At 38.4% G+C, this 25,469-nt stretch overlaps 1 protein-coding gene across 3 annotated transcripts; it reads right to left on the minus strand.

Moving 5' to 3' along the window:
• Nucleotides 1–1,096: 1,096 nt before the first annotated feature.
• PABPC1 (poly(A) binding protein cytoplasmic 1) lies at nt 1,097–25,439 on the minus strand. 3 transcript variants are annotated; one of them, XM_036263857.1, is made up of 15 exons: nt 24,752–24,959; nt 20,842–21,035; nt 20,246–20,361; nt 16,449–16,588; nt 14,605–14,699; nt 13,905–14,042; nt 13,410–13,505; nt 10,043–10,315; nt 9,734–9,824; nt 8,475–8,585; nt 8,239–8,393; nt 7,154–7,238; nt 6,479–6,609; nt 5,713–5,806; nt 1,097–1,243 (listed from the first exon to the last, which is right to left on the minus strand). In XM_036263857.1, the coding sequence occupies exons 1-14, from the start codon at nt 24,942–24,944 to the stop codon at nt 5,714–5,716; spliced, it is 1,911 nt and encodes a 636-aa protein (XP_036119750.1). In that variant the 5' UTR covers nt 24,945–24,959; the 3' UTR covers nt 1,097–1,243; nt 5,713. The 3 variants fall into 3 exon arrangements, with proteins under 3 accessions (XP_036119750.1, XP_036119748.1, XP_036119751.1); XM_036263855.1 differs by lacking the exon at nt 1,097–1,243 and adding an exon at nt 4,597–4,839 and having other exon boundaries at nt 24,752–25,439; XM_036263858.1 differs by lacking the exon at nt 1,097–1,243 and adding an exon at nt 4,597–4,839 and having other exon boundaries at nt 16,458–16,588; nt 24,752–25,437.
• Between the last annotated feature and the right edge of the window lie 30 nt (nt 25,440–25,469).

Genomic DNA, 25,469 nt, shown 5'->3' on the forward strand with positions numbered 1-25,469 from the left:
ACCAGGAATTGAACCAACAACCTTTCTGTGCATGGGACGATGCCGAACCAACTGAGCCACACCAGCCAGGGCCTTAGCTACACTCTGGAAGAACAAGAACTAAGTGATGGAAACTATTAAAGGACCTGCTTCATTGAAGGCAATGAGACTAACAAAAACTCAAGAAGGGCCTATATGAGACATGGAGAAACTTCTAATGACCCAATTGAAGACCAGACACAGAGCTTATCCCTCTCAGCACCATGATGATCATGGCCCAAACAAACAAAAATGTTTGCAATGGTGAAAGTAAAGGCTAGATCTGACTGATATTGAATTTACTGCTAGCTCCAGGTAACTTAAACAATTTGAAGAATTGTTATTCATTACATAATGTAAAAGTGGAGAATCTGCCAGTGCTGATGTGAAGGCAACAGAAAAAATTTTGTAAACTCCAGATAAGCTGACTGTGGAGGAAAATTACTTGTCAGAGCAAAATTCAATACAGATGCCCTATTCTGGAAATGGATACCTGAAAGAACTTTCACCCTTAAGGGAGTAATAATCATTACAGATTTTCTACCTTTATAGTCCTGATTCACTTTTAATTTTGTTTCAAGGCTTTTTTTTTTCATCCTCACCCGAGGACATTTTTCGATATTTTGTTCAGATAGAGTGGGAGGGAGAGGGGGAGAGAGAGAGAGAGAGAGAAAGACATCGACATGAAAGGGACACATCAAGTGGTTGCCACCTGTAGGACCCAACCAGGGCCAGGGACAAACTGCAACTGAGGTATGTGCCCTTAGCGGGAACCGAACCCGGGTCTCTCTGGACAACAGGCCGACACTCTAACTGCTGAGCCAGACTGGCCAGGGCTGTTTCAAGATTTTTAAGAACAGGGTAACAGTCTTGTTTGGGGGGTGTTGCAGGCTACAAATTGAACCCTTTGTAATCTGGCACAGTGGACACTCCAGGGCCTTCAAGCTTATCAATAAACAGACACTGCTGGTACACTACAGGAACATGGATGACCCAGCTCCTCTTCCAAGACGCCCTTCTAAATTGCTAAACCAGCAAAATGAAGTACTATTTGGAAAATAACATACCTTTCAAGATTTTGCATATTGTTGATAATGCTCCTGGACATTCTCCTTTTATTGGTGATCTTCATCCCAATATCAAAGTGGTATTCCTCCCTTCAAACACCACTTCTTTGATCCAACCAATGGGTCAAGGAGTTATACCAGCTTTGCCCAGGCTATTGCTGCAAATGAAGACACTGATGTAATTCCGAAAGGAATACACCTATGACTTCATTAAGAACCTTGCTGAGGCTGGGAGTGATGTCACCAAAGAGTATAAATGTCATCTGGAAGACACTTAAAAGGTTGGTTTACAACTTCAAAGGATTTGCTAAGGATGAAATTGCAAAAATCAACAAGGCTGTGGTTGACATGGCAAGTAACTCTAAGTGGGTGTGGATGAGGATGACATTACATTCCTAGAGGTGGTTACTGAGAAACTGACTAAGTTGTTAGGTGTGAAATAGGAACACATAGCTGAAGAGGAAAAAGGAAACTGCAGAATAAGAACTCCCAAGAAAATTCACAGTAAAGGGGTTAGCAGCTTTTGCAGACCTCAATAAGCTCCTTAAAAAGTTTGAAAACATGGACCCCCAACACCTGAAAGGTTTTCACTAATAGACAGGAATGTTCATGATGCATTACCTGCTTACAAGAATACTTGTAACAAAAAAAGAAACAAGCCAAGCAAACCACCATGGACAAATTTCTGAAAACAGTAACAGCCTCAGGAATAGCCTAAGGCAGGTCCTTCAAGAGGTATTGCAGAAAGCAGTTGTCATAGAAGATGACAGTTCCATGTGTGTTATTGCCCCTGAAGACCTTCCAGTGGGACAAGAGGTGAAGGTGGAAGACAGTGATACTGATGACCCTACAGGCGTAGGCCAATTGTGTTTATGTCTTAATTTTTAACAAAGCTTAAATTAAAAAAATATATTTTTAATAGGAAAAAAATATAGGATATAAAGAAAATATTTTTGTACAGCTGTACAATGTGTTAGTTTTAAGCTTACTGTTCTATTACAAGATTCAAAAGTGAAAAAAATTAAGACAAGATTAAAGTCACAGTAAGCTAAGGTTAATTACTGAAAAATAGCTTATACATTTCATGTAGCCTAAGTGTTCAGTGCTTAGTTTACTGTCCTGTCTTAGGCCTTCCATTCACTAAGCACTCACTGAGGCACCCAGAACAAATTCCAGTCCTGCAAGCTCTATTCATGGTTAAGTGCCATATACAGGTGTTCCATTTTATCTTTTATGTCATATTTTTACTGTCTTTTTCTATGTTTAGATACTCAAACACCATTGTGTTACAATAGCCTACAGTAGTCAGAACAGTAAAATCTTGGCAGGTTGTAGCCTAGGAGCAACAGGTTATACCATATAGCCTATGTGTAGTGGTCTATATTTGGGTAAGTACATACTATGATGCTGGCAAAGACACATTGCTAACGATGCATTTCTCAGTTCATATCCCCAACACATATTCCCATTAAGCCACCCCTGACTATAGTTTGATGGGAGGCAAAGCACAGTCACATTCTGCATGATATTTCAGTCACTAACAGACTAGGTATAACAATGGTGGTCCCATAAGATTGTAACAGAGCTGAAAAATCCCTATGGCCTAGTGATGTCAGAGCCATCATAACATCAAAGCACACCAAATTACTCAAGTGTTTGTGATGCTGGTGTAAACAAGCCTGTGCTGCCAGTCCTATAAAAGTACCATCTAGGTTTGTGTTGAGTCTGCTCTATGATGTTCACACAAGGAAGAAATTGCCTAATGTATTTCTCAGAGTGTATCCTCATTGTTAAGCAGCACGTGACTTGTATAATCAAAGATAGCATACTGTAAACAAGATACATTCCCTCAGCTGATCTTAAACCATGAGGATGAAGTTTTTTCTAAACTGATTCCTGCCAATCACAAACTTTAGCTTTGTTGGCTTCTCTCCAGTCAGAAGTTTGCTTCACTAAGAAAATAAAGGTATTTGCAGAACAGATGCAAATTATTTATCTGCATCACACAAAATCATATAAAGAAAAATACTGTTACCCTGGCCAGTGTGCTCAGTAGTTAAGAACATCGGCCCACGCACCAAAGGGGCCCAGGTGTGATACACCGCCAGGCCTGGGCATGTGTGGGAAGCAACTGATTGATGTGTCTTGTTCACATTGGTGTTTCTCTCTCTCTCTAAAAAAAAAAAGAAAACCTATCAAATGAGGATTAACAAAAAAGAAAGCTACTGTATGCAAACTCATATCTACAACTCTAGATTTTAAAATAGTTTTAAACTGTGGTAAGTTTATAGATAGAGCTTCTAAGGTGTTGCAAACTAAAGCCTGCTCCTTTAAAATATCAAAGCTTGAACCATTTTGTACTCAAATTTTGAAAAACAGCATACACACACACACACACACACACAGACACACACACTCTTCTTCACCTTCCTAAAGTATTGAGGAAAAACTTTCATGGAGACTGAGAAATTGTTTTCATCTTAATGAACTGTCAAGCCCCTTAGAGAGCAAGTCTGTGGTTAGGCAAAATACAAAATAGTCCGTAGAATGCCTATAAAGCACACTGATTTAAATCATGGGATAGAGAAGTGGACTGAGTTTAAAAACAGGAAGCCAAAGTGAAAAGCATTCCAGGTACAGAGCAATATAAGGCTTCATTATGCAAAGAGGGCTAACACTGTCATAGGAATGGCTTTTTATTTGGATTTATTTTATTTGCTCCCAACACAGCAACAGAGCTGTTGAAACCATTCTCAAAAGTGCATTTAAATTGCCAGAGATATGTTTCATTCAAATGTCCTGGGTCCTGCCCTGATCTTCTAAAATTCATTCTCTGGAGACAGAACCCCTAATCTTCATTTTTCTTAAGTACTTTGGATAAGGTATTATACTGAGATGAAGTCATATAATCATCAATAAGGCTTAAAATGAATCCTAACTTTTTGATATTTAATCAATATCAATTATACCCAAGACACTCTTCTCTATACAGAGTAACCCTGTTGTTACTGTCTTCTACCATATAAACAAAGGATTAAGATAATTATCTCCCAGCCTAGAAACCTTAGTAACTGTCATCACCTCAAAAAAATGTTAAGATCATTGAACAAATACAGATACACCTTGCTTAAGAATCCACAAGGAAATCTAAATTCATAAAATACTTTAGAGGAATTGTCTTGTCTCCTCTTTTCCACAAAACCAAGACACTCTGGAAACTTACGCATCTTTGCCACAAAGGGGTTCTTATGCTAATTCCAGCTTATTACCTATTTACACAAGCCAAGAGAAATAAAATAGCATAACATCACCGTACATTGTTTAAGGAATTTTTATTAAAGCAAGAATTTTATAATCCAAATTATGTTTCCTTGCTCGGTTATCAATTCTGTTATTTAAAACAGAAGTGACATTTACAAAATTAAAGAAAGGAATGCTTTAAATTTTTGTACTTTGCTGAAAATTCTTTTTCCCAGGGTCTATAAAACATTAATTTGTTTTTATATTTTACTATTTTTTTTTTGTTTTTTTCTTTTTGTTTTTTTTTGTTTTTTAAATCAATAAGTAATCTAGGTCTAGCATTACGTTTGCTAGACCTGGCATTTGCTCGGTACATAAGGTCCAAAGTTTCCTTTCCTTTTTTTATTTATTTTATATTTTGCAATGTTTTTTTTCCCATAATATTTAAGTTTTTCGATGTTTAGGTATTTTTCTTCGGTGAAGCACGAGTTTCTTTTCGTGGTCCCTGATCAATCTGTAAGGGGGGTTGGGGGGGGAGAAAGATTATAATCATAAAACTTGCTCTGAGACTAGGTCTTAATTATTCCAAACTTAAAAAGAAAGGATTATTACATAAAGTGTGAGGTGCTAAGCATTGCCACAATGGCAATCATATCACAATATAGTAATGTGTCAAATTAACGTGGAGCACCTTAAATTTGCCCGTTATATATCAAACATGCTTCAATAAAACCCAAAACCAACAAAACAAGGCAGGTAAGACCAATACTATACTGGTGAGTAGCAAATGAAAGCCAAGGGCCAAATCCAGTTTGCAGCCTATTTCTCTCAAGTTTTACTACAACACAACCACACTCATTTGTTTACATATTGTCTATGGCTGCTTTCACACTATTAACAGTGAGAGTCAAGTAACTGCAAACAAAATCAACAAAGCCTACAAAGCCCAAAATATTTCCTCTATCTGGTCCTTCACAGTGAAGCGTTGCCAATCTCTGGTCCTGGCTCAAGAGTTGCATTACTCTGTTTCTTGGGAGTAATGAAGGGCAATATTAAAAAGGCCAAAAGGCAACTGTCATTACTGTCACCCAAAAAAAGGTATAAGCTAGGCAAGTTCTCTGAGAGAAATGTACACAAAGGGCCAATATAGGCAATTTACTAAAACTTACTATACGAAATGTTTAATCATGCTTTGATTTTGAAAATTCAAGTCAATACCAGGATAACAGGTAAAATTTAATTATTTTACATTTCTACTTCTCTGAAAAATTAGCAATATGTTGGGATTTAATGGTAAAATAAATTTTTGCTATGTTTCAAAATATGCTCACGCTATTATAAGAGATTAAGGAAATAAGCTTAAAACAATAAACAAGGGAAAGCTCACTTTAAACAGCTGGAACACCAGTGGCACTGTTAACTGCTTTCTGGGCAGCCTCTTTAGCTTGGTGGGCTTGTAGTACAGCTACAGCTTCATCAACCTAAAAGAGAAAACAAACTGGCTCTGAGAAGAAGTAACTAGAATTTCAACTTGACTATACACAAATGTCTAAAGGTAAAGTAGAAAGAACTGTTAATCCAAAAAACATTCTAACTGTATCCACATCTTTCTGGGTTCCACTCCATCACTGTTCTAGAATTATGAACCCCCTTATGTTTCTTCCTCTCTCACCAAAAATACTTCAAAGCTGAAAAATACTAGCAAATATCACTATCTTTTTCCAGTCAAGTAGGAGCACTTAAGATAGCATGGACACAAGTTAAAATGACTGATCTGAAACCAAGCTCTGCCACTTCCTAAGCTTTAAGCACTGGGCAAATTACTCAACCTCTCTATGCTTGTTCCCCCTTTATAAAATGGAAATAATAGCACCACAGAACTTACAATTAATACTTACAAAGCTCTTAGAACTGTGCATGGCTTGTACAGGGTGGTACAAAAGTAGGTTTGCAATTGTTTGTATGGAAAATAATACAATAATAAATAACAATCCAAGAATGAACTGTTTAGTACTCACAACTGTATACCTACTTTTGCCCCACCCTGTGCAATATAGCACTTTAAAATATTCTATAAAATTAAGTTCCTATAAACAGCCCTGCAATATATGTAGTCTTAAGAGGTTGTTAGATAAATGATAAAGTTAAATTACTTTAGAACGGAGAGACTCTGGAGACTCAAGCATATGAAGAAGTTCTGAATTATCAATCTCCAACAACATGCCAGTGATTTTACCAGCAAGAGTAGGGTGCATGGCTTGAATTAGAGGAAACAGCCGTTCACCTAAGGACAAAAACATTTCAAAAACTTCAATCAAAAGAATCTTAAAGGCATGAACCATATTAAAACTGATTTAAGAACCTTTTGTATATAGCAAATATATGCTAACCCATGACCCATCGTTTCAATACATCTTTTATGGGAAAACTACTATAAAACAGATTAAGATCCACCACAAGGCAATTAATTCTTGGCAGTATTGGTTTGTAAGAAAAAAAAGGGAGAAAGCTATGTTACAATATTAAATTGTTCAATCTGTGCTCAGTCAAAGCCAAAATTCTTCATTTGGTTCAAATTCCCTCTTCCAACAATGTGGTGGGGATGTATGGCAAGTAGGAGTGTGATGCTCTATTAGCCTATCCATTCAAAGTGACACACTAATTGATCCCTGGGCTTTAAATTAGGCAGGGAGACAAATTGTGCCATCATAACCACTCATACCAATTCAGATCAATCTCGCCACCCTAGCTGTCATTAGTAGATACAAAGGAAGTCTATGTGTCTTTCTATTTTCTAGTCTCTAACTAGGCAAGACAAAGGTACTTACCCAACATTTGCTTTTGCTCTTGAGGAGGGGCAGATGCCAACATGGAAGCAGTCAAAGGCTCCTGACCTTGTACATGAACAGCAGGCTAGATATAAAATAGGAAAATTCCAAAGTTTAGTCAAGTACAGAAGTAATGGCAAGTACAAGCGACAGTCATCACTGAAAAATCAATAAAGCATTAAAGACTGTAATCTAAACATAAATAGAAGCTGAGTAAATCAGAAATACAACCAAAGAGAGCTACTAACACTTATTTGCTCAAGTATTAGAACCACATGAAATAGCCCTGGCCGGCTTGGTTCAGCGGTTAGAGCGTCGGCCTGTGGTCCTGAGAGACCCGGGTTTGGTTCCTGTTAAGGACATGTACCTCGGTTGCGGTTTGTCCCCGGCCCTGGTCGGTTGTGTGGGTGGCAGCCACTCGATGTGTTCCTTTCACATCGATGTTTCTCTCTCTCCCTCCCACTCTACCTGAACAAAAAATGGAAAAATGTCCTCGGGTGAGGATAAAGAAAAAAAAAAAAGAACCACATGAAATATTTCGTTTTTTTTTAAACCTGGAGTATTCTTTGGAACCAGATTCCTATTATGATCAATGACAGTTTTAGTCCCAGGATCAAAAAAAAAAAGTGAGCCACATCTCACAAACTAAACTTGATTTTACTGTTTCTTCCTTATATTTATGCTAAACAAAACTCTCAAGCCACACAAGTAAATTAAGAATGGAAAATGCTGAATGCTCATCTAATTCCTATAATATAAGGCAGATAAGACATTTTTACATACTATCAATGAATGGAACAATTAACAAGATGTTCTAGACAGCTTAAGCCCATGGTTCTCAACCTTCTTAATACCGCGACCCTTTAATATAGTTCATGTTGTGGTAACCCCCAACCACAAAATTACTTTTGTTGCTACTTCATAACTGTAATTTTGCTACTGTTATGTCTTAGGCGACCCCTGTGAATGGGTCAAGACCCACAGAGCTTAAGCCTTAAGCTCTTCTATATCATACAGTTGTCTTCAATTTCTTTGATTGCCACCAAGGTTCCGTCACCTTTATGAAGAAATTAGTAAGTCCATACCTGCTGCATGGTAACTTGTGGCTGTGCATTAAGATGTTGTTGAGGATTGCGAACTCCCGCAGCGTATTTATACTGTGGAACGGTGCGGACAGCAGGAGTAGCTGCAGCAGCAGCTGCTGCAGGACGTGGACCCATTGTTTGTGTTGATGTGTTAGCTAAAAAACAAACATTTTTGTACATTTACCCTGCTACTTCAAATTGGAGATCCATTTTTTACATGCAGGGTTATGACTCACCAACACGCTGTGTTGACATGACTCGTGGAACCTGTGAAGAAGCTGGTCTCATAGTACTAAATGGTGGTCTAGGAGCAGCTGGGCGGATAGCACCGGGCATATTTTGGAATGCTGCATTTAAAGATATGAACACACATTAACAGGCAAAACTCACTAAAAGTGTTCATGTTGCTTTTTTTGAGCTGAGGTTTGCACAAAACGATTTTTTAACACTTAGTCTCACACCTGCAATTTCACCAGATTTGTAAGATCAGAGCAGCAGTAAACATTCATTCATGCAACAAGTACTTATTAATATCTGAACATGACACATGAACCTCATTCTAAGTGCTCCTGCAACACAGCACTATTCTACAGACAGGGCAAGGCCAAAAATGCCACGACCCTGGTCTTCATACACAAAACAAAATCTTTTTAAAACTACTGCCCAACAAATATGAAATTAAGGGTTGGATCCTGCCCTGGCCAGTGTGGCTCAGTTGGCTGGGCTTTGTCCTGTGCATCAAAGGTTGCTGGTCCAAGGCATGTGCCCCAGTTGCAGGCTTGATCCTGGTAGGAGACATGTGGGAGGCAGCTGATCACTTTTCCACTCTCAAATCGGTTTCTCTTTCTCTAAAAATCAATTTTAAAAATCTTAAAAAAAAAAAGTTGGATCCTAACAAGATGAAATAAAAAAAAATTATTAACTAAAACAGGTTAAAAAAAAAAAAAAAAAAGAGTTCCCTCCATTCACAAACTTATAAAGAAAAATCAAACCAGCACAGAAATCAATGTCTCAATAAGGAGACATGAAGCATTTCACAGGAGTAATGAAGCATTTTACAATTCTTTTTTAAAAAAGAAAAGATGCTAGAATCCCCAAAATGGACAACCATAAATTATGAAAAGCAAGTTAATAAACCACAGCTAATTGGCCTCATGTATATATTTTTTATCCTCACCCCAAGGACATTTTTTTTTTTTTCCATTTATCTTCAGACAGAGCGGGAGAGAGAGAGAGAAACATTGATGAAAGCAAGAGAGATACATCGACTGGTTGCTATCTACACGACCCCAACCGACTGGTTGCTATCTACACGACCCCAACCGGGGCCGGGGACAAACCACAACCAAAGTTCATGCCCTTAGCGGGAACCAAACCTGAGATTCTCTGATTCGCGAGCCGACGCTCTAACTGCTGAGCCAAACCGGCCAGGGCACCTTATGTATATTTTTATCCCAAATAATTCATCCCCTTAAGAGAAAAATAAAAGGCTTACGATGAGGTCTGGCACCCTGAGCAGTCCAGCGAGGACTTGGTCTTAGTTGAGCAATTTGGCTAGGAGGATAGTATGCAGCACGGTTCTGAGTCTGTAGAAAGCAAGTAAATATATCAGCAAAAAAAAGCGCTAATAATGCAACTAGCTATATACTCTAAATATATACCTGTTATACACTAAATGCAGGTTCTCACACTTCAAGCATTTTTAAAAATTTAGTCATTCACATGTCTAATATTTACCTCCAAGGCTTTATCATTACTACTTTTGGTACAAAAAAAAAAAAAAAGACCAAACAGAAAAATGTACCTGTGGGATAGCTGCCATGAAGTAACCTGAAGGAGGTGCTGGCTGATAGGGGTTGATTACAGGGTTGGGCACAGCTCTCACGCTTGCCATTCTCTGCATATACTGGTTAGTGAGGTGAGCCTGGCGCTCTTCTTTGCGCTGAGCTAAAGCTACATAGAGTGGCTTGGTAGCCACAATTCTACCATTCATTTCTGTAACTGCTTTAGTGGCTTCTTCTGGGGAGGAGAAACATACAAAACCAAACCCTTTGCTGCGACCACCCTCCATCATAACCTATTGAAAGAAAAAAAAAATATTAAACAAGGTTAATGCAGTGGTAAAATGAGGCACAAAAAGGAGAGCATTACAATTATAGTTACTGACTCAAATAACTAAACCCTGTTAATACTTCCACCATTTTCCCACTATTTCTCCTTAGTATCCAAATATTAAGGGCAAGCTATACACATGCATTACCCTAGCTAAGCAAAGGAGTAAGTAAAGGGGTAGAGGTTCAACAGCAACTTTAGATATTCAGTTAGATATTAAGATTTTCAAATTAAGGTTTCAATATCTAAATACATTCTAGGCCTACTAAATTTGACTCTTAGCACCACTGGAAATATCCACAATTAAAATCTTACTCTTCTAGCAATTCAAGCTGACAAAATGCTTTACTGCTCTTTAGAGAGGAAAGAGGGCCAGATGGAATCTCATAATACTCCTATTTTAAAATAAAAACTTCACACTAAAGACCAGAAAGGCCACAAATATTGGGGTATAAATAATATTTAGGAGGAAGCTTCCATTGGCTCAAAGATCTTTTAAACCAGCAATGAGGAGATGCAAAGAATTCTTCAAACTCCTCACTATCCTGGCAATATACTGAAGTATGCTATCCAGCTATATTAAATAGTATGCTGGCAGCATAGGAATAAACAAAATGGCAATAAAACAGACTACAACAATCTCACTTATACATGGAATAAAAACAGAAACAGAAGAAAAGAAACAAAAAAACTCCCGAGTTCATGGATACTGAAAACAGACTGGTGGGTGTCAAAGAGGTGGGGTATAGGGAGTTAAACAGTACAAACTCCCAGCTACAAAATAAATCATGGAATGTAATGTACAGCATGGGAACTATAGTTAATACTGTATTGTATTCTTGAAGGTTGCTAGGAGAGTTCTTAAAAGTTTTTCCAAGAAAAATATACTTTGTGACTGACTATATATGATAATGAACTGTGGTGATCACTTCACAATATAAACAAATACTGATTCACTGTATTGTAACCCTGAAACTAATGTTGTAAGTCAATTATATCTAAATTGAAAAGAATCTAGAAACATACCCATGCAATTATGGAAATTTAGTACATTAAAATTAACATTTACAAAATAGTGGGGAAAGGATGGACTTTGAACTATTTGGTATGTGATACATTGGGATAACTGAAAAGAGTTAAGTTAGATCTCTTCTTCACACCACATGAAAAAATAAAACTGCCAGATAGATTCTCAAAGCAAAAATAGTAAACACAAGAAAAAATATGCCACAATTTGAAAAGATATACACTGCTTTCTTCTAAATTACAAGACTAGTAGAAATTTGTTCAGCCCTTTTGGACAGTTTCGTTGTATCAATTTTAAATACATATATCCACAAACCAGTAATTTCAATTCTAGAACTTTAGAAATACTGGCATTGTGTGCAAAGATACACAAATGTTTATTAGAGAGGTGGATTTAACAGTGGAAATATGCAAAACAATCCAAATGCTTATCAATACAGGTACAGTAAAATAATCTATGTACATCCATTTAGCCCTTAGCAAAAAAATGAGAAAATGCCTGAAATATGTATTTAGATATACTGTTAAATAAAACAGCAAACTGCAGAATATGTATGGCATAATCTTGTTTTCTAAAAATAATTTATACAGCCCTGGTTGGTTTGGCTCAGCAGTTAGAGCACCGGCCCGTGGACCAGAGTCCCGGGTTCGGTTCCTAGTAAGGACATGTACCTGGTGGGGATGTGTGGGTGGCAACCAGTTGATGTGTCTCTCTCACCTCAATGTTCTCTCTCTCTCTTCCTCCACTCAATCTAAAGATAAATGCAAAAAAACAAAAAACACCCACAAAAAAACAAAATTTATACATATAAACCGTGTGGACAAGTATGAAAAATCATCTAGAAAAGCCACCCAAATCTCCACCTCAGACTGAAAATGGGAGAATGCTGGAATCGCCTTTCACTTTTTGTCCTTCTGCCTTGATATATACATGTGTGTTTTTTCAGCAAGCACTATAAAATCAACATAATGACTTCCTCCTCCAAAATAAATTCTTGCCAAACTTTTCACCTCTTTGTAGTGATATTATTAATCCACAAAGGGCTTTTTAAAAAGGATTTAATAAGCAGTCTTTTATAAAACATGCATGTCTCATATATTCAAAGCAAGCTGATGCACAACATTCAATTTAAACAACTTTCAGGGAACATACTGAGAATAAAGACACTCAGGAATAACTGCTATCACACTCCAGGTACTCGTACAAAAGCACAGGCTGCCAACACAAGGCAACCATATCACTTGCTTTTTTATTTGTATTCATCTACTGTGACCCTAACATCTACTCACTTTCACAGAAGCTTCCTTGGTTAATGGGTTAATCTTTCTACTCAGGAAAAGCTGAGTAGGAAGCTAAGCTACAGGTCACTCCAGAGCACTGAATTTTAATTTTTTCTATACTCTTTTGAGAACCTGACTAAAGTTTTAGACACTTCTTCCACCTCCCCCCATACCCTAAAATACATGTGCACACACTTGGACCTTGAGCACCATAAAAAACACCTAGAGCAGAGGACCTTAAATCAAAATTCCAGAATTTAGAATAGAATAATCCTACTGTTGTATTTCTCAATTTCTGACCTCAAGAAAAAGGAAAAACAATCTCTACTGATAGGGGGCTTCAAATTTGACTCCTCAGAATGAATAACTGAATACAGATTAACCCAATGTTTAAAAGGTATAGTTCCCTAATAAACTGCCTACTTTAACCAGTAAAAACACAAGTCTGACAAAGTGTATAACAGTGCATATCACTGAGGATCAATCAGTAACTAGGGTCGTCAACCAGTCTTCCTCAGGAAAAAATTTAGAACCCATCACCTGCAAAAATAAACCATGGGGCCACAACATCCACATCAAATTTGAAAAAAATTTTAAAGTAATGAAGCAATGATTTCCAGGAAAAGATTTCGAGTGGAGACCTACTTATTCATTTACCAAGTAAAAAAGAACTACATTTTGATGTGAAATTTAAATACACATAGCCACAGATTTTTTCCAAAATCTTAAAAACAAAACCTTCATATGCTTACCTTTGCACTAGTGATTGTACCAAATGGAGAAAACTCTTTCCGAAGACGTTCATCATCAATACCATCATCAAGATTTTTCACATAAAGGTTAACGCCCTGAAATAAATATATAAACACCATAATAAAAGGAAGAAAAACTGGTGGTTAAGCACACTTCCTACTGTTTTACCCCATGTGTCTTCTCCTTTCCCACTCTCAAATCACCTGTTACCAGGCAGTAAATGAAATGAACATAAAATAGATTTCTCATCCCGCCCTGCCTTATTTTGCTTGTTCAATTAAAAATGAACCTGGTAGCCCTGGGCCAGTTTGGCTCAATAGTTACGTAGGCCCGAGGACCTGAGGATTGCAAGCTTGATTGCTGACCCCGGTTGGGGTCCGACCAATCGATGTATCTCTCTCACATTGATGTTTCTCTTTCTTTCTCTCCTTCTCCCAAAACAAAAAATCAATAGAAAAATATCCTTGGGTGAGGATTAAAACAAAAAAATAAACCTGGTATCTGGTGATCCTGTCTTGCTTCATCTGTTCAAATTTGCGCTTAAGTTCCGTCTGCCGTTCCACTTTTTTCTGAGCTCGGCCAACGTAAATTTGTTTTCCATTAAGCTCCTTTCCATTCATCTCATCCACAGCCTACAGATATCACAAAAATTTAAATTACTTACTTAAAATATGGAAGTTCATTTCTTTAACAATTTTTCATAACTTTTATTAAGTTATGAAAACTAAAGATAGACCCATCACAAAAACTAAACTTGAGATTTTGGGAAAATTTAGGTTTCCCAATTTATACCCTCAAAATATATAAATTCCAAATAATTCAAAACAATATTATGTAAAGATGAACATGTAAAGTAGCCACTGGGGCCTGGTCGGTTTGGCTCAACGGTTAGAGCGTCAGCCCGCAGACCGATGAGTCTTGGGTTTGATTCTGGTCGAGGGCACATACTTTAGTTGTGGTTCGTCCCAGGCCTCGGTCGGGTCATCCGGGAGGCAACCAGTTGATGTGTCTCTCTCCCTCCCACTCTATCTGATGATGAATAGAAAAATATCCTCAGGTGAGGAATAAGAGAAAAAAAGAAAACAGCCACTGGTATGCATGTAAATTTGAACATAAGAGCAACCCAGTTTTAAATCCCATTATGTAAAATACAGAAAACCCACAGCGCTTTTAATTTGTATATTTAAGCCTTACTTTCTGTGCATCTTCATGCCTTTCGAAGCTTACAAATCCAAAACCTTTGGATTTTCCACTTTCATCGGTCATTACTTTCACACTTAAGGCAGGTCCTAAAAAATATATTTTTTTTAATGATTCAAAGATATTCCATACAACATTTAGTTTATACATTTCAAATTTCAACACATAAAACAAAGCCATGCATGGGCACTAAATATTTTCAAAGATCCTTTATGTGTACTATAAGAAGCTAATACTCTATTCCTTGAAACATTCCTACTTCCACTATTGAAGGTATGTTTTAGACAACTGTAAAAATGAGTTTTATTCTTAGCAGTAGAATAAAACAGATAGGCTTTTTTTTTAACTCAATAATTTGGTTTTCTTGACATCAGATTTAACAAATAAGAATTTCTTTAAGCTCTGGCCCACTTGATTTCAACAGGCAGTGGAAGGAATAGAGTCTGACATGTGGGGAGACAATGAATCACCTGAAGGAGGTGGCATGTTTCTGAATTCACATGTGTCCCCCCAAAGTAAAAAAGACACTTAACCAAGGTGCATATTATCTCAGGTAGATGGGTCAAAAAGGCTAAAAATTACATTTGATTATACAGAATTTGCAAAATGTACGAGCACAGGTATACTGTTACTTTTTAATGTGCCTCAGTCCTAAGGCTGTATTTTCAATTTCTGCTATTCAAAGCCATAAAGAATATAAATGACAAATTTACATATTGATGGTCAACTGACAGCATTATTTATTTGAAATAAGGACCTAGCAATATCCAACCCAACCTTAGAAACAGCTTCTAATTTAAAAAAGACAAATGAAATATACAAAAGCCAGTCACTAAAGAAAACTTGGAATACTAAGATGCACGACATGATGTTACATTTTCTCATCTTACACAATTTATTTTTGTGCAAAATAATATTTTTTTTTTTTTGCTCAAAGCAGAGGTACAATATGGCATGTTAACTTGGCAATAGAAAATTATTGAATTTCAGAAGAGGGGGAGGGAAGAGATAAACCACAGAACTTTTATGCATGTAAACATAACCGATGGACACAGATAACAAAGCTGGGGACGGGGAGATGGGGAGGAGGGTGTCAATGGGGAAAAAAGAAGAAACATCTGTAACAAAAATAAGTTAATAAAAAAAATTACTGAATTTCCAAATTCTTTATTTGAAGTGCTTAAAAAAAAGGCCACCAAAGTTCAATACAAGGAAAACAAAGAGTATGGAGCAAGCAAATCATACGCAAACGTGTACAATTTAAGTTCATCTCCTGATCACTTAATATTATTTAAAATAAAGCTGGTTATACGTCATTAATTTGAAATGAAAGGGAAGAGTAGTTAAGATCCCCTGGATTCAGAAGGCCATGCCAAGGCGATATCCCTGGAAAATCTGGATCTTTGTTTGGCCTTGTCTTTTTAAGTCAATTTTAGCTCAACATGATGTTCCTGAGACTGACCAAAGAACCTAAGTAAAGCTGGCCAGCTTTCCTGTCCCATAATTAAACACTGCACTTTCACATGCATGCCTCTGATGAGATGGGATCTGTAAGTGGATTAAGTCCACCACAATTTAACACAGCAAAACCTTTTAAATCTTGTTCAACTGCAGTTGCACCTGACTGTGCTAATACAATGCTATGCAATTTTTAAACTAGATAGAATTCTATTTATATATTACTATGTAGTATAATAGACTATCAGTAGCTCAATTTAAAAAACTACAAATATTTTAAGTACCATGGAAGTCTCTTTATTTTTAGTAAAATTAGCCAAAATTAATATTGAGCAATTACTTAGAATTTTAAGTGTAAAAATTTAATTCAGACACATTACCAAACTTGCCAAAGAGATCCTTAAGGCGCTCATCATCCATATCTTCTCCGAAATTTTTGATGTAAACGTTGGTGAACTCTTTTGCCCTAGCTCCAAGTTCTGCTTCTCGTTCTTTACGAGACTTAAATCGCCCAACAAATCTAATAAAATATGTAAAGACTATAATATTAGGTTCTATTTCATGAAGTTCATATTAATTAAGCATGATAGTTGATTTTGTAAATGTTACTGATAATTTCAGAATCTCTAATAAAGAGAACACGGTAGCCCTGGCCGGTTTTGCTCAGTGGTTAGAGCACCGGCCTGCAGTCCAGAGACCAGGGTTCAGCTCCCGCTAAGGGCGTGTACCTCTGCAGTTTGTCCCTGGCCCTGGTTGGTAGTGCGGGTGGCAGCCACTCGATGTGTCCCTTTCACGTTGATGTTTCTCTCTCTCTCTCTCCCTCCCACTCTATCTGAACAAAAAATGGGAAGATGTCCTCGGGTGAGGATAAAAAAAAGAACACGGTAAAACAGCATCTCAATTGAAAAAACCCGAAGCATAAAATATAAAAATAAAATTTCACAACTACAATCACAAAAAAAGAAACCCTTCTTATTCACCTTCAATGTTATTGACTTTTAGAGGGGAAGGCAGAAAGGGGGGAGGGGTTGAGGGAGGGAGAGAGAGAAAAACATCAATTTGCTGTTACACTTATTTATGCATTCATTGTTTTTTTTTTTATCCTCATTCGAGGATATTTTTGCATTTATCTTCAGATAGAACAGGAGGGACAGAGGGAAGAAGAGAGAGAAACATTGACGTGAGAGACATACTGACTGGTTGCCACCTACACGACCCCAACCTGAGCCAGGGAACAAACTGCAACTGAGGCACGTGCCCTTAGCGAGAACCGAATCCGGCACTCTGATCCGCAGGCTGTCGCTCTAACCGCAGAGCCAAACCAGCCAGGGCCATTCACGGTTCTTGTATGTGTCCTGACCAGGGATCGAACCTGCGAACTTGGTGTAATGGAACAACACTCTAACCAACTGAGCTACCTACCTGGCCAGGGCAAAAAAACATTTTTCTTAATACACACTTCTCTCTCTTCTGTCCAGCTAACCCAGGGTTAAAGAGATCACACCTCTAATACTACAGATGAGTGGGATGCCACAGAAAAGACAAAAGCATCCTGGCCAGGTGTGGCTCGTTGGAGCATCATCCCATATACCAAAAGATTTCAGGTTCAATTCCTAGTCAGAGCACATACCTAGGTAGTGGGTTCGATCCCAGGTCAGGGTGCGTACAGTAGGCAACAAATCCATGTTTCAATGTTTCTCTGTCTCCGTTTCTCTAAAACATATCCTTGGGTGAGGATTAAAAAATAAATTAAAAAAAGACTTAAAAATTTTCACAGCTGCTATTTCAAAGTGGTTCTTGAACTTTGTTTGCAATCTCCTAACTTAATATACTTCTTAATTCTACACTTTTAACACACAGTAGCCCCACATAATTTTCTTTACATTATCAACAAAATGTTTTAAAAATGTAGTTTTCCCCTAAAAGTAGTATGTGTCATTGAATATTTAATATACATCAAAGTAAAAAAACAATTTCCAATAATCCCACTCAAAACATGATTGACTTTTCGTGTTTGTTTTGTTTTTCCTCATCCAAAGATATTTTCCCATTAATTTTTTAGAGTGGAAGGGAGAGGAGGGAGAGAAACATCAATGTAAGAGAGAGACGTATGGACTGACTGCCTCCTACACGAACCCTACCAGGGCCGGGGATCGAACCTGCAACCCAGGTACATGCCCTTGACAAGAAATCGAACCCAACACCCTTCAGTCCACAGGCCAATGCTCCAACTGCTGAGCCAAATTGGCCAGGGTATGAATGACTTTTCATAATCTGCATTTGAGAACATTAGAGATACCTATGATTTTATTTCCTTTTATCACCCCCTACATGGATGCTTCTCCATGTTACTAATTTTATAAATGTTCTCAGTGGTAGCATAATATTCCAGTGACCATAATTATTTATAAAAACTTTCTGCCTTTGTAAATAATGCTGGAATTTTATGAGACGTTGTTACTTGTTTTTATGACTAAGTTGCAGAAATCAGAAGTTCAAAGGGTATATAAAGGATCTTAAATTTATACATACACAGTTTTCCAAAAGGGTAATATCATTTCATACTCAAAACAGCAATAAATCATGTCTTTATTTAATCTAAAGCACCCCAACAGTGATGGGCACTTTTCCCCCTTAAAATGCTGCAGACAGGGAAACTATGTTTTCATCTGTGAATACTACTAATGCTGAATATTCCTTATTTAAATGTACTCTAAGAATTAGCCTTTGTAAACATCATTCATATGAAGGACTTGCTGGTTTTCTTAAGACTTGGGTTCTTTACATATTACAAAATCTTTCCTTCATCATGTAATTGACATAGAATTTAAAAAGGTAACACCATGTGCATGACTTTTTCACGTACAGACTGATCATACCACTTGATGCGCTGGTTTATGAGAACCAAACCTTAAGAGTGATGCAGCTGACTTACAACCAAACCCAATTGGTATGCCATCATTACACAACATCATGAACTCACAGATCATTTACAATATGACCTCACAGCTGAATTTACCCATATCCACTGACAATGAGGATAAAACATTTAAGATTTATCAATTCTTTGGGCTCATAAAATCCGTATTCTTACAACTTGAAGCAGAAATAGTCTTATACAGGTTTTATCAATGTCATTATTTTATTTATTTTTTAAATGTTCTTATTGCCCAGCGGTATGGCTCAGTGGTTGAGTGTTGACCCATGCACCAAGAGGTCACAGGTTTGATTCCCGGTCAGGGCACGTGCCCAGGTTGTGGGACCATTCCCCAGTGCGGGGCATGTAAGAGGCGGCCAGTGGATATTCTCTCTCATCGATGTTTCTATCTCTCTCTCTCCCTTTCCCTTGCCCTCTCTCTAAAATAAATAAAGAAAAATGTTTTTATTGACTTTACAGAGAGAAAGGGAAAGGAAGAGAAACATTCTTCAGCTGCCTCCTGCACACCCCCTACTGGGAACTGAGCTCATAACCCAGGTACGTGGCCTGACTAGGAATTAAACCAGCAACCTTCTTGTACATGGGACAACATCCAACCAACTGAACCACACTGGCCTGGGCATCAGTGTCATTATTTTAAAAGTCTGCAACTTTAAGAACAAGTTTACATCAGAATATTAATCATAAAGACTTCTGGTTTAATTCAGCTTTTTCTTTAAAGAGATCAAGGGGGTTCACAAGGTTTTAAAAAACAAAACAACTTTTAATTCCATCAATAAATTGCAGCAGTATAACCAAGTCAAGAGTCACCCTGGGCTCAGAATTCAGACCACTCAGTTTGTATCCTAGCCTATCTGTCATGCCAGCATTTAATTACAGGCAAATTATTTTAGCCTCAGTTTCCTCAAATATAAAATGAGCTAATTACTACCTTAGGAATCACGATTAAGTTTCTGTCCGAATTTCTAGTTGTTCAACTATGCACTTATCTTGAAAAAGCTTTATATCCCAGTATACCCACTTTCTTTTTGGTTTGAATGTTGACCACTTTATTAATTCACTATTATTTATATGTAACATTCAATGTGGAGAAAAAACAATTATAAAATCTACCAAGATATAGGTTTTTAAATTTTTATTCTATCTTTTTAAGAGTACAAACACATTAACTTATAAAATTAATGTATTGATTTGAACTATTAAAAAGAGATCTGAAGTATGATTAATTTTTATACTTACACTTTGCGATCATTTAGAAGCATTCCATTCATTTTTTCAATGGCTCTTTCAGCTGCTTCCTGTGTCTCAAAATGTACAAATCCATAACCCTTGGAACCATTTTCATCACAAACCACCTAGGGAAAAATGTATAGCAGTTTTCCATTAGTTACTATTAATTTAGCATTTTCCTAGTGTTCAGACATACAGCTGACCAACACTGAAGGGAGCGGTCGAAATCCACATATAACTACTTTTGACTCCCCAAACACGTAAGCTGTTCCTGAGTATCCGGTTCCCGAGATACCAAATTCTGTGGATGTTCAAATCCCCTATATAAAATGGTGTACAACAATGCATAGTTGGCTCTCTGCATCCACGGATTCCCAATCACAGACAGAAAACAGTATAGGCATTTATTGAAAAAAATCTGCATTTAGGTGGGCAAACAGTTCAAATGTGTGTTGTTCAAGGGTCAACTGTAAAACTTGTCAGTCACCTAAACTAGGTACTTGGGAAATAAGGATATCCATGAATAGTATGGTCACTATTTTAATGAATGAACTACAAGTAGATAAAACACTGTAAATATGTTTACCTGTCACATTTTTGCTTACCTTACATGAAAGGATGTTACCAAAAGCAGAAAATGTATCATACAGTGCTTTATTATCAATGGATTTGTCCAAATTTTTAATGAATATGTTGCCCACTCCACTTTTGCGAAGTGATGGATCACGCTGAGACCACATGATGCGAACTGGCTTGCCCTTTATAACATCAAAATTCATGGTGTCCAAAGCACGCTCCGCTGCAGGAAGGATATTTTCATAGTGAATTATTACTTTAAAACTTTTACAGACCACTTAAAATTTTATGAACTACTGCATGTGGGAGGAGTGGTTGGGCCCACAGTCTATTTCTTCAAACTTCAAGATGGCTGGACTTTAGCTGGAACTAGTTGAGATTTGAGTTGTATAATATATAAAGAGAAGACAATTTCAAAAACTATATTTCCCACCTGTTAATGAATGACACTATTACTAATGATGTATTTCTAAAATAATCTTTCCCTGAAATTGCCATTATATTTAAAAGCACCTTTTTGTTCCTAGTCAACATGAAACCAAGATTCCTTTTCATATATAATCTGTTTAATGAGCAGTATAAAAGACATTAGACAATTGAAGATTATCCACAGGCTAAGTGTAGTTTTTAACTTTTAAGCATTTTAACTTCTTCCCTATTGCTTGCCAAAATGGTCCTTTCACTGGCAGCTGATCACTGCTAATATTACACAAAAATTAGTCCATTTTCCTAAAAGATAAAAGTCCCTGAATTATTGTGTGTGGGGGTGGGGGTGGGGATTTCCATGATTCATGGCACAACTTCCTAATGTCATGTAAACAAAAAAAGGAAATGCTATATCCATATCTATTCAGATCAAGATTTGAATCAGGCCTTCAAAAACTAATGTGACAGAGAAAGACAAGTACCATCTCTCACTCAAATGTGGAATTTAACGAACAAACTACCAAGCAAAATAGAGACAGATCAGAGGGCAGGCAGACAGTTTTGGGGGGGCGAGGGGGTGAGCAAAAAAGAAAAAAAAGAGAACCGCAGACATGGACAACAGTGTGGTGATTTTGGGGATGGAGGGGGATGGGTGGAGGTGGAAGAGGGCATAGAGGCAATAAAAAGTGATAAAAAAATAAAATAAAGGCTCTATTAAAAACAAAAACCCTCTAATGTGAGGTTTGGCCTAATTAGCTGTGTAATACAGAATTTTTTAACTACTAGGTCTACAATGTTCACAATTCACTATTAATGCTTTCTTGACATATAAAACCAACTTTATCTTAGATCACTTGTGTACTTAAATGATAATTTAACCAATTATTTCTGGATAGTGCTAGAAAATTTCAAAATCTATCCTATTATTTCAGGATCTATGAAGAATCATGTGCACCCATACCACTAAAGAAACACTTATTAGAAAAGTTGAGACTAATTGAAAAAAAAAACAAACAAAAAACACCAAACATCCGTAAGTGAAAAAATCTAGTCCCTTAAAAGGAGAAAAACAGCCCTGGCCAGTTTGGCTCAGTGGTTAGAGCTTCAGCCCACGGCCCAGAGTGTGGGGTTCGGTTCCCACTGGGGGGGCACGTACCTGTTGCAGTTTGTCCCCAGCCCCAGTTGGGGTCGTGTGGGTGGCAACCAGTCTACGCATCCCTCTCACATCGATGCCCTCCCCCCACCTGAAGATAAATGTAAAAATGTCCTCGAGGATATAAAAATAAAAAATAAAAAAAAGGGAGAAAAACATAGTCCATTTCCAGTTCTACACCAAATTTCACAAATCCCATGCCAATGTAACTTTAAAGTTGTTGAGAGGACAAATTTTCCAGCCACTTTTTACAAATGAAAGTTTCATTTTCTAGAAGACAGTGACAGATAAGCTGTCAGCTCATTATCAATTGACCACACCTACTCACTCCCCTAGTTTTTAGCTGACTTTGAGTTTCTTTTGAACGAGTCACCTCTTCCAGTTAAATTGGAAACTGGTCACTTTCAGGAGCTATTCTACAAGTCCATCCATGTAGCAATAAATAAGAAAAAAAGAAAACCACTCAAAAAACTATTTGGAAGGATACTAATTTGTACATGTAGAAACCAAATAAATGGAAAAATGCTATCTTCTTTTGAGCAGGCAGAGCACTATTTTATTGGTATAGAATGATAACATATATGATGTATTGTAACCTCGGTAAACCGAAGTTCAACTTTTTTCAAATCCCAAGAAATTAAAAAGTTGTTTCTTTGGATTTAAAATGGTTAAGCTTAGAAAAATTAGAAGCCCCCTTTCAAAAGCTACTATTTTCTGGTCTCTAGCATTTGTTCAAGTTTTCTCTTAGCAACTCTTTAGCTTGTGATTACCTGACCCAAACTTACATTCCCTAATACTACTTGATCTTCCAGTCAATGATAAGTCTTGCCCAGAGTGGGGAGAACTGTCAGGGAGTGACATTTGGAGGTACTGCCTACAGAGCAAAAGGGGCAGGAAACCTGCAGTTTTACAACTTCTGATTCAGTGTCATTCAGTAGTTTGCCTACCCCAAATCTCAATATTAACTTTACCTAGTGAGAAGCTGATAATTACGTAAATAACTTCTAAATGAACTTAATAAAATAAAGGTTTAAATTCCACTCTTACGGCTTTTTTTTTACGAACATAAAAACAAATTCCTTATATTTTAGAATATTTGATATGTATATAAGCGGCCTGGGGGAAAAAGCAAAATTGGGCCATAAAATAGAATGAAGCTGACTTGGATTTCAATTGATCTAGAAAGAAAGAAAAAATCCTGGCAAAACCCATCAGGCCACATACCCTATCTATTAAATTTTGTCTTTGTGAACTGTTTAACTTTAAAATAAAAATACAAGGTTAGCAATATTATTCCCCCAAAAGTTTCTGGCTAATTTGAATCTGTTACTCAGTACTCAACCACTCCTCATGATTTATGGATATTCTGGACCACTTTTTAAAAAATAAACCTGAACTACTCCAATTCCACGTAAGTAATAATGATCCAGTTCACAAGTAACATTTTACAGCCAAATCTGGAACTCATTTTTTAAGTAAAACCCTTCAAAATCATAGTAACTATTAGTTTCAGAAGAGAAAAAACAATATTCTGAACAAATGACCAGTACTACGAAACTAACTTGATTAAAACATTTAAATGATCTACATTCCCTGAGAAAACGATGGCCTTCCAAAGGGCCATCCTCCACATCTCCTCCAAACCTGCAGTTATGTTCAAGTGAGAAGTCCTTGATAGGGGAAAACCCCAAATGCATGGCTCATAGATAATTTACATCTGTAGAACCATCGACCACTGACAAGTTATTAAGAACGTAGTCAGAAACCTGAGGACCACCACTGCACACACACCACCATATCCACTTTATTCTAAGGCCAGTAGCTTTCCCAGGAGACTGGGCCACTAGCAGAAACAGGCCTCGGGCCTGAGGTTACAGGGTTCAACACGTGGTGTTTTTCGAGCACCAAGCTGCACTTCCACGCGGTGCCGGGGCGCCGGCAAAAAACTCGGGTGGTGAGAGCGCCTCTACCTATTACCGTAAAAGGGGGCTCGGCGCTCGACGCCCCAGAATCCCGCGGCTACTGGCGGAAGAGCCATGGAAGAACCCAATCTCACTAACCCTCCCAGCGCGTCATCACCCTAAAGTTTGAGAGCGGCTGAGGCCGAGAAAATGGTTGCAAAGGAGGAAGTGGCCAGGCGTGCGAGGGGCGTGCGGCTGCCGGCGGCGCGTGTTCCCCCTGGTATGGAGAACCGGGGTCTTGGCGCCCGAGCCTCTCCCCACCAGCCGTCGATAAAGGGGGGGTGTGACATGCCCTCCCACCCCCTCCCCCCACGCCGGGCCCGCCGGCCTAGCCCGCCCGCCGCCGCCGCCTGAGCCTCATGGCCGCCCGCCCGCCCGCCCGCCCGGCCCGGCTCTCACCGTCTGCCGGCTGCTGGAAGTTCACATACGCGTAGCCCAAGGAGCGGCGGGTGATCATGTCCCTACAGACCCGGATGGAGAGGATGGGCCCGGCCGGGCTGAACTTCTCGTAGAGCATCGCCTCGGTCACGTCGGGGTGTAGATCCCCCACGTACAGCGAGGCCATAGGGTAGCTGGGGGCGCTGGGGTTCATCTCGGCACGGCTGCCCGCAGGGCCACAGGCCGCGACCTTTCCGTGAGAGGAGGAGAGCGAGTGCTGGGGCCGGGGGCTGGAGCCGGGGGGAGGGGAGCGGGGGCAAGCGCAGAGGGACAAAAATCAACCGGAATCGAAAACTACTCAACAGCCGCAGAACGGGGTCGATCCGCTGCCGCTGGCCGCTGGCTGCCGGCTGGGGAGCGAGGGTGACGGTGTCGGGTCCGGGCAGCGAGAAGGCCTCGGTCTCTTGGTTCCTTCTTGGAGCTGCTGCGGGGCCGCGGGCGGGTCGGTCTCGGCTGCTTCACCGGGTTATTTTATAAAAAGGAAGAAAAAAAATAAAAGTCTCCGGCGGGGGAGACGCGGACTTTTTGTTATTTTTTTTGGGTTTTTTAAAAGATTTTTTTATATTTTTTTTGGGTTTTTTAAATAATAAATGTGTGTTCCGAGCCCGGAGCACACACTCCGCACTCTCAGCACTAACCGCCGGGGAGAAGGGGAAGCACCGCCTCCTGCACCCTCTAC

The sequence above is a fragment of the Molossus molossus genome, unplaced genomic scaffold (assembly GCF_014108415.1).
Source record: "Molossus molossus isolate mMolMol1 unplaced genomic scaffold, mMolMol1.p scaffold_m16_p_16, whole genome shotgun sequence".
NCBI classification, from domain to species: Eukaryota; Metazoa; Chordata; class Mammalia; order Chiroptera; family Molossidae; genus Molossus; species Molossus molossus.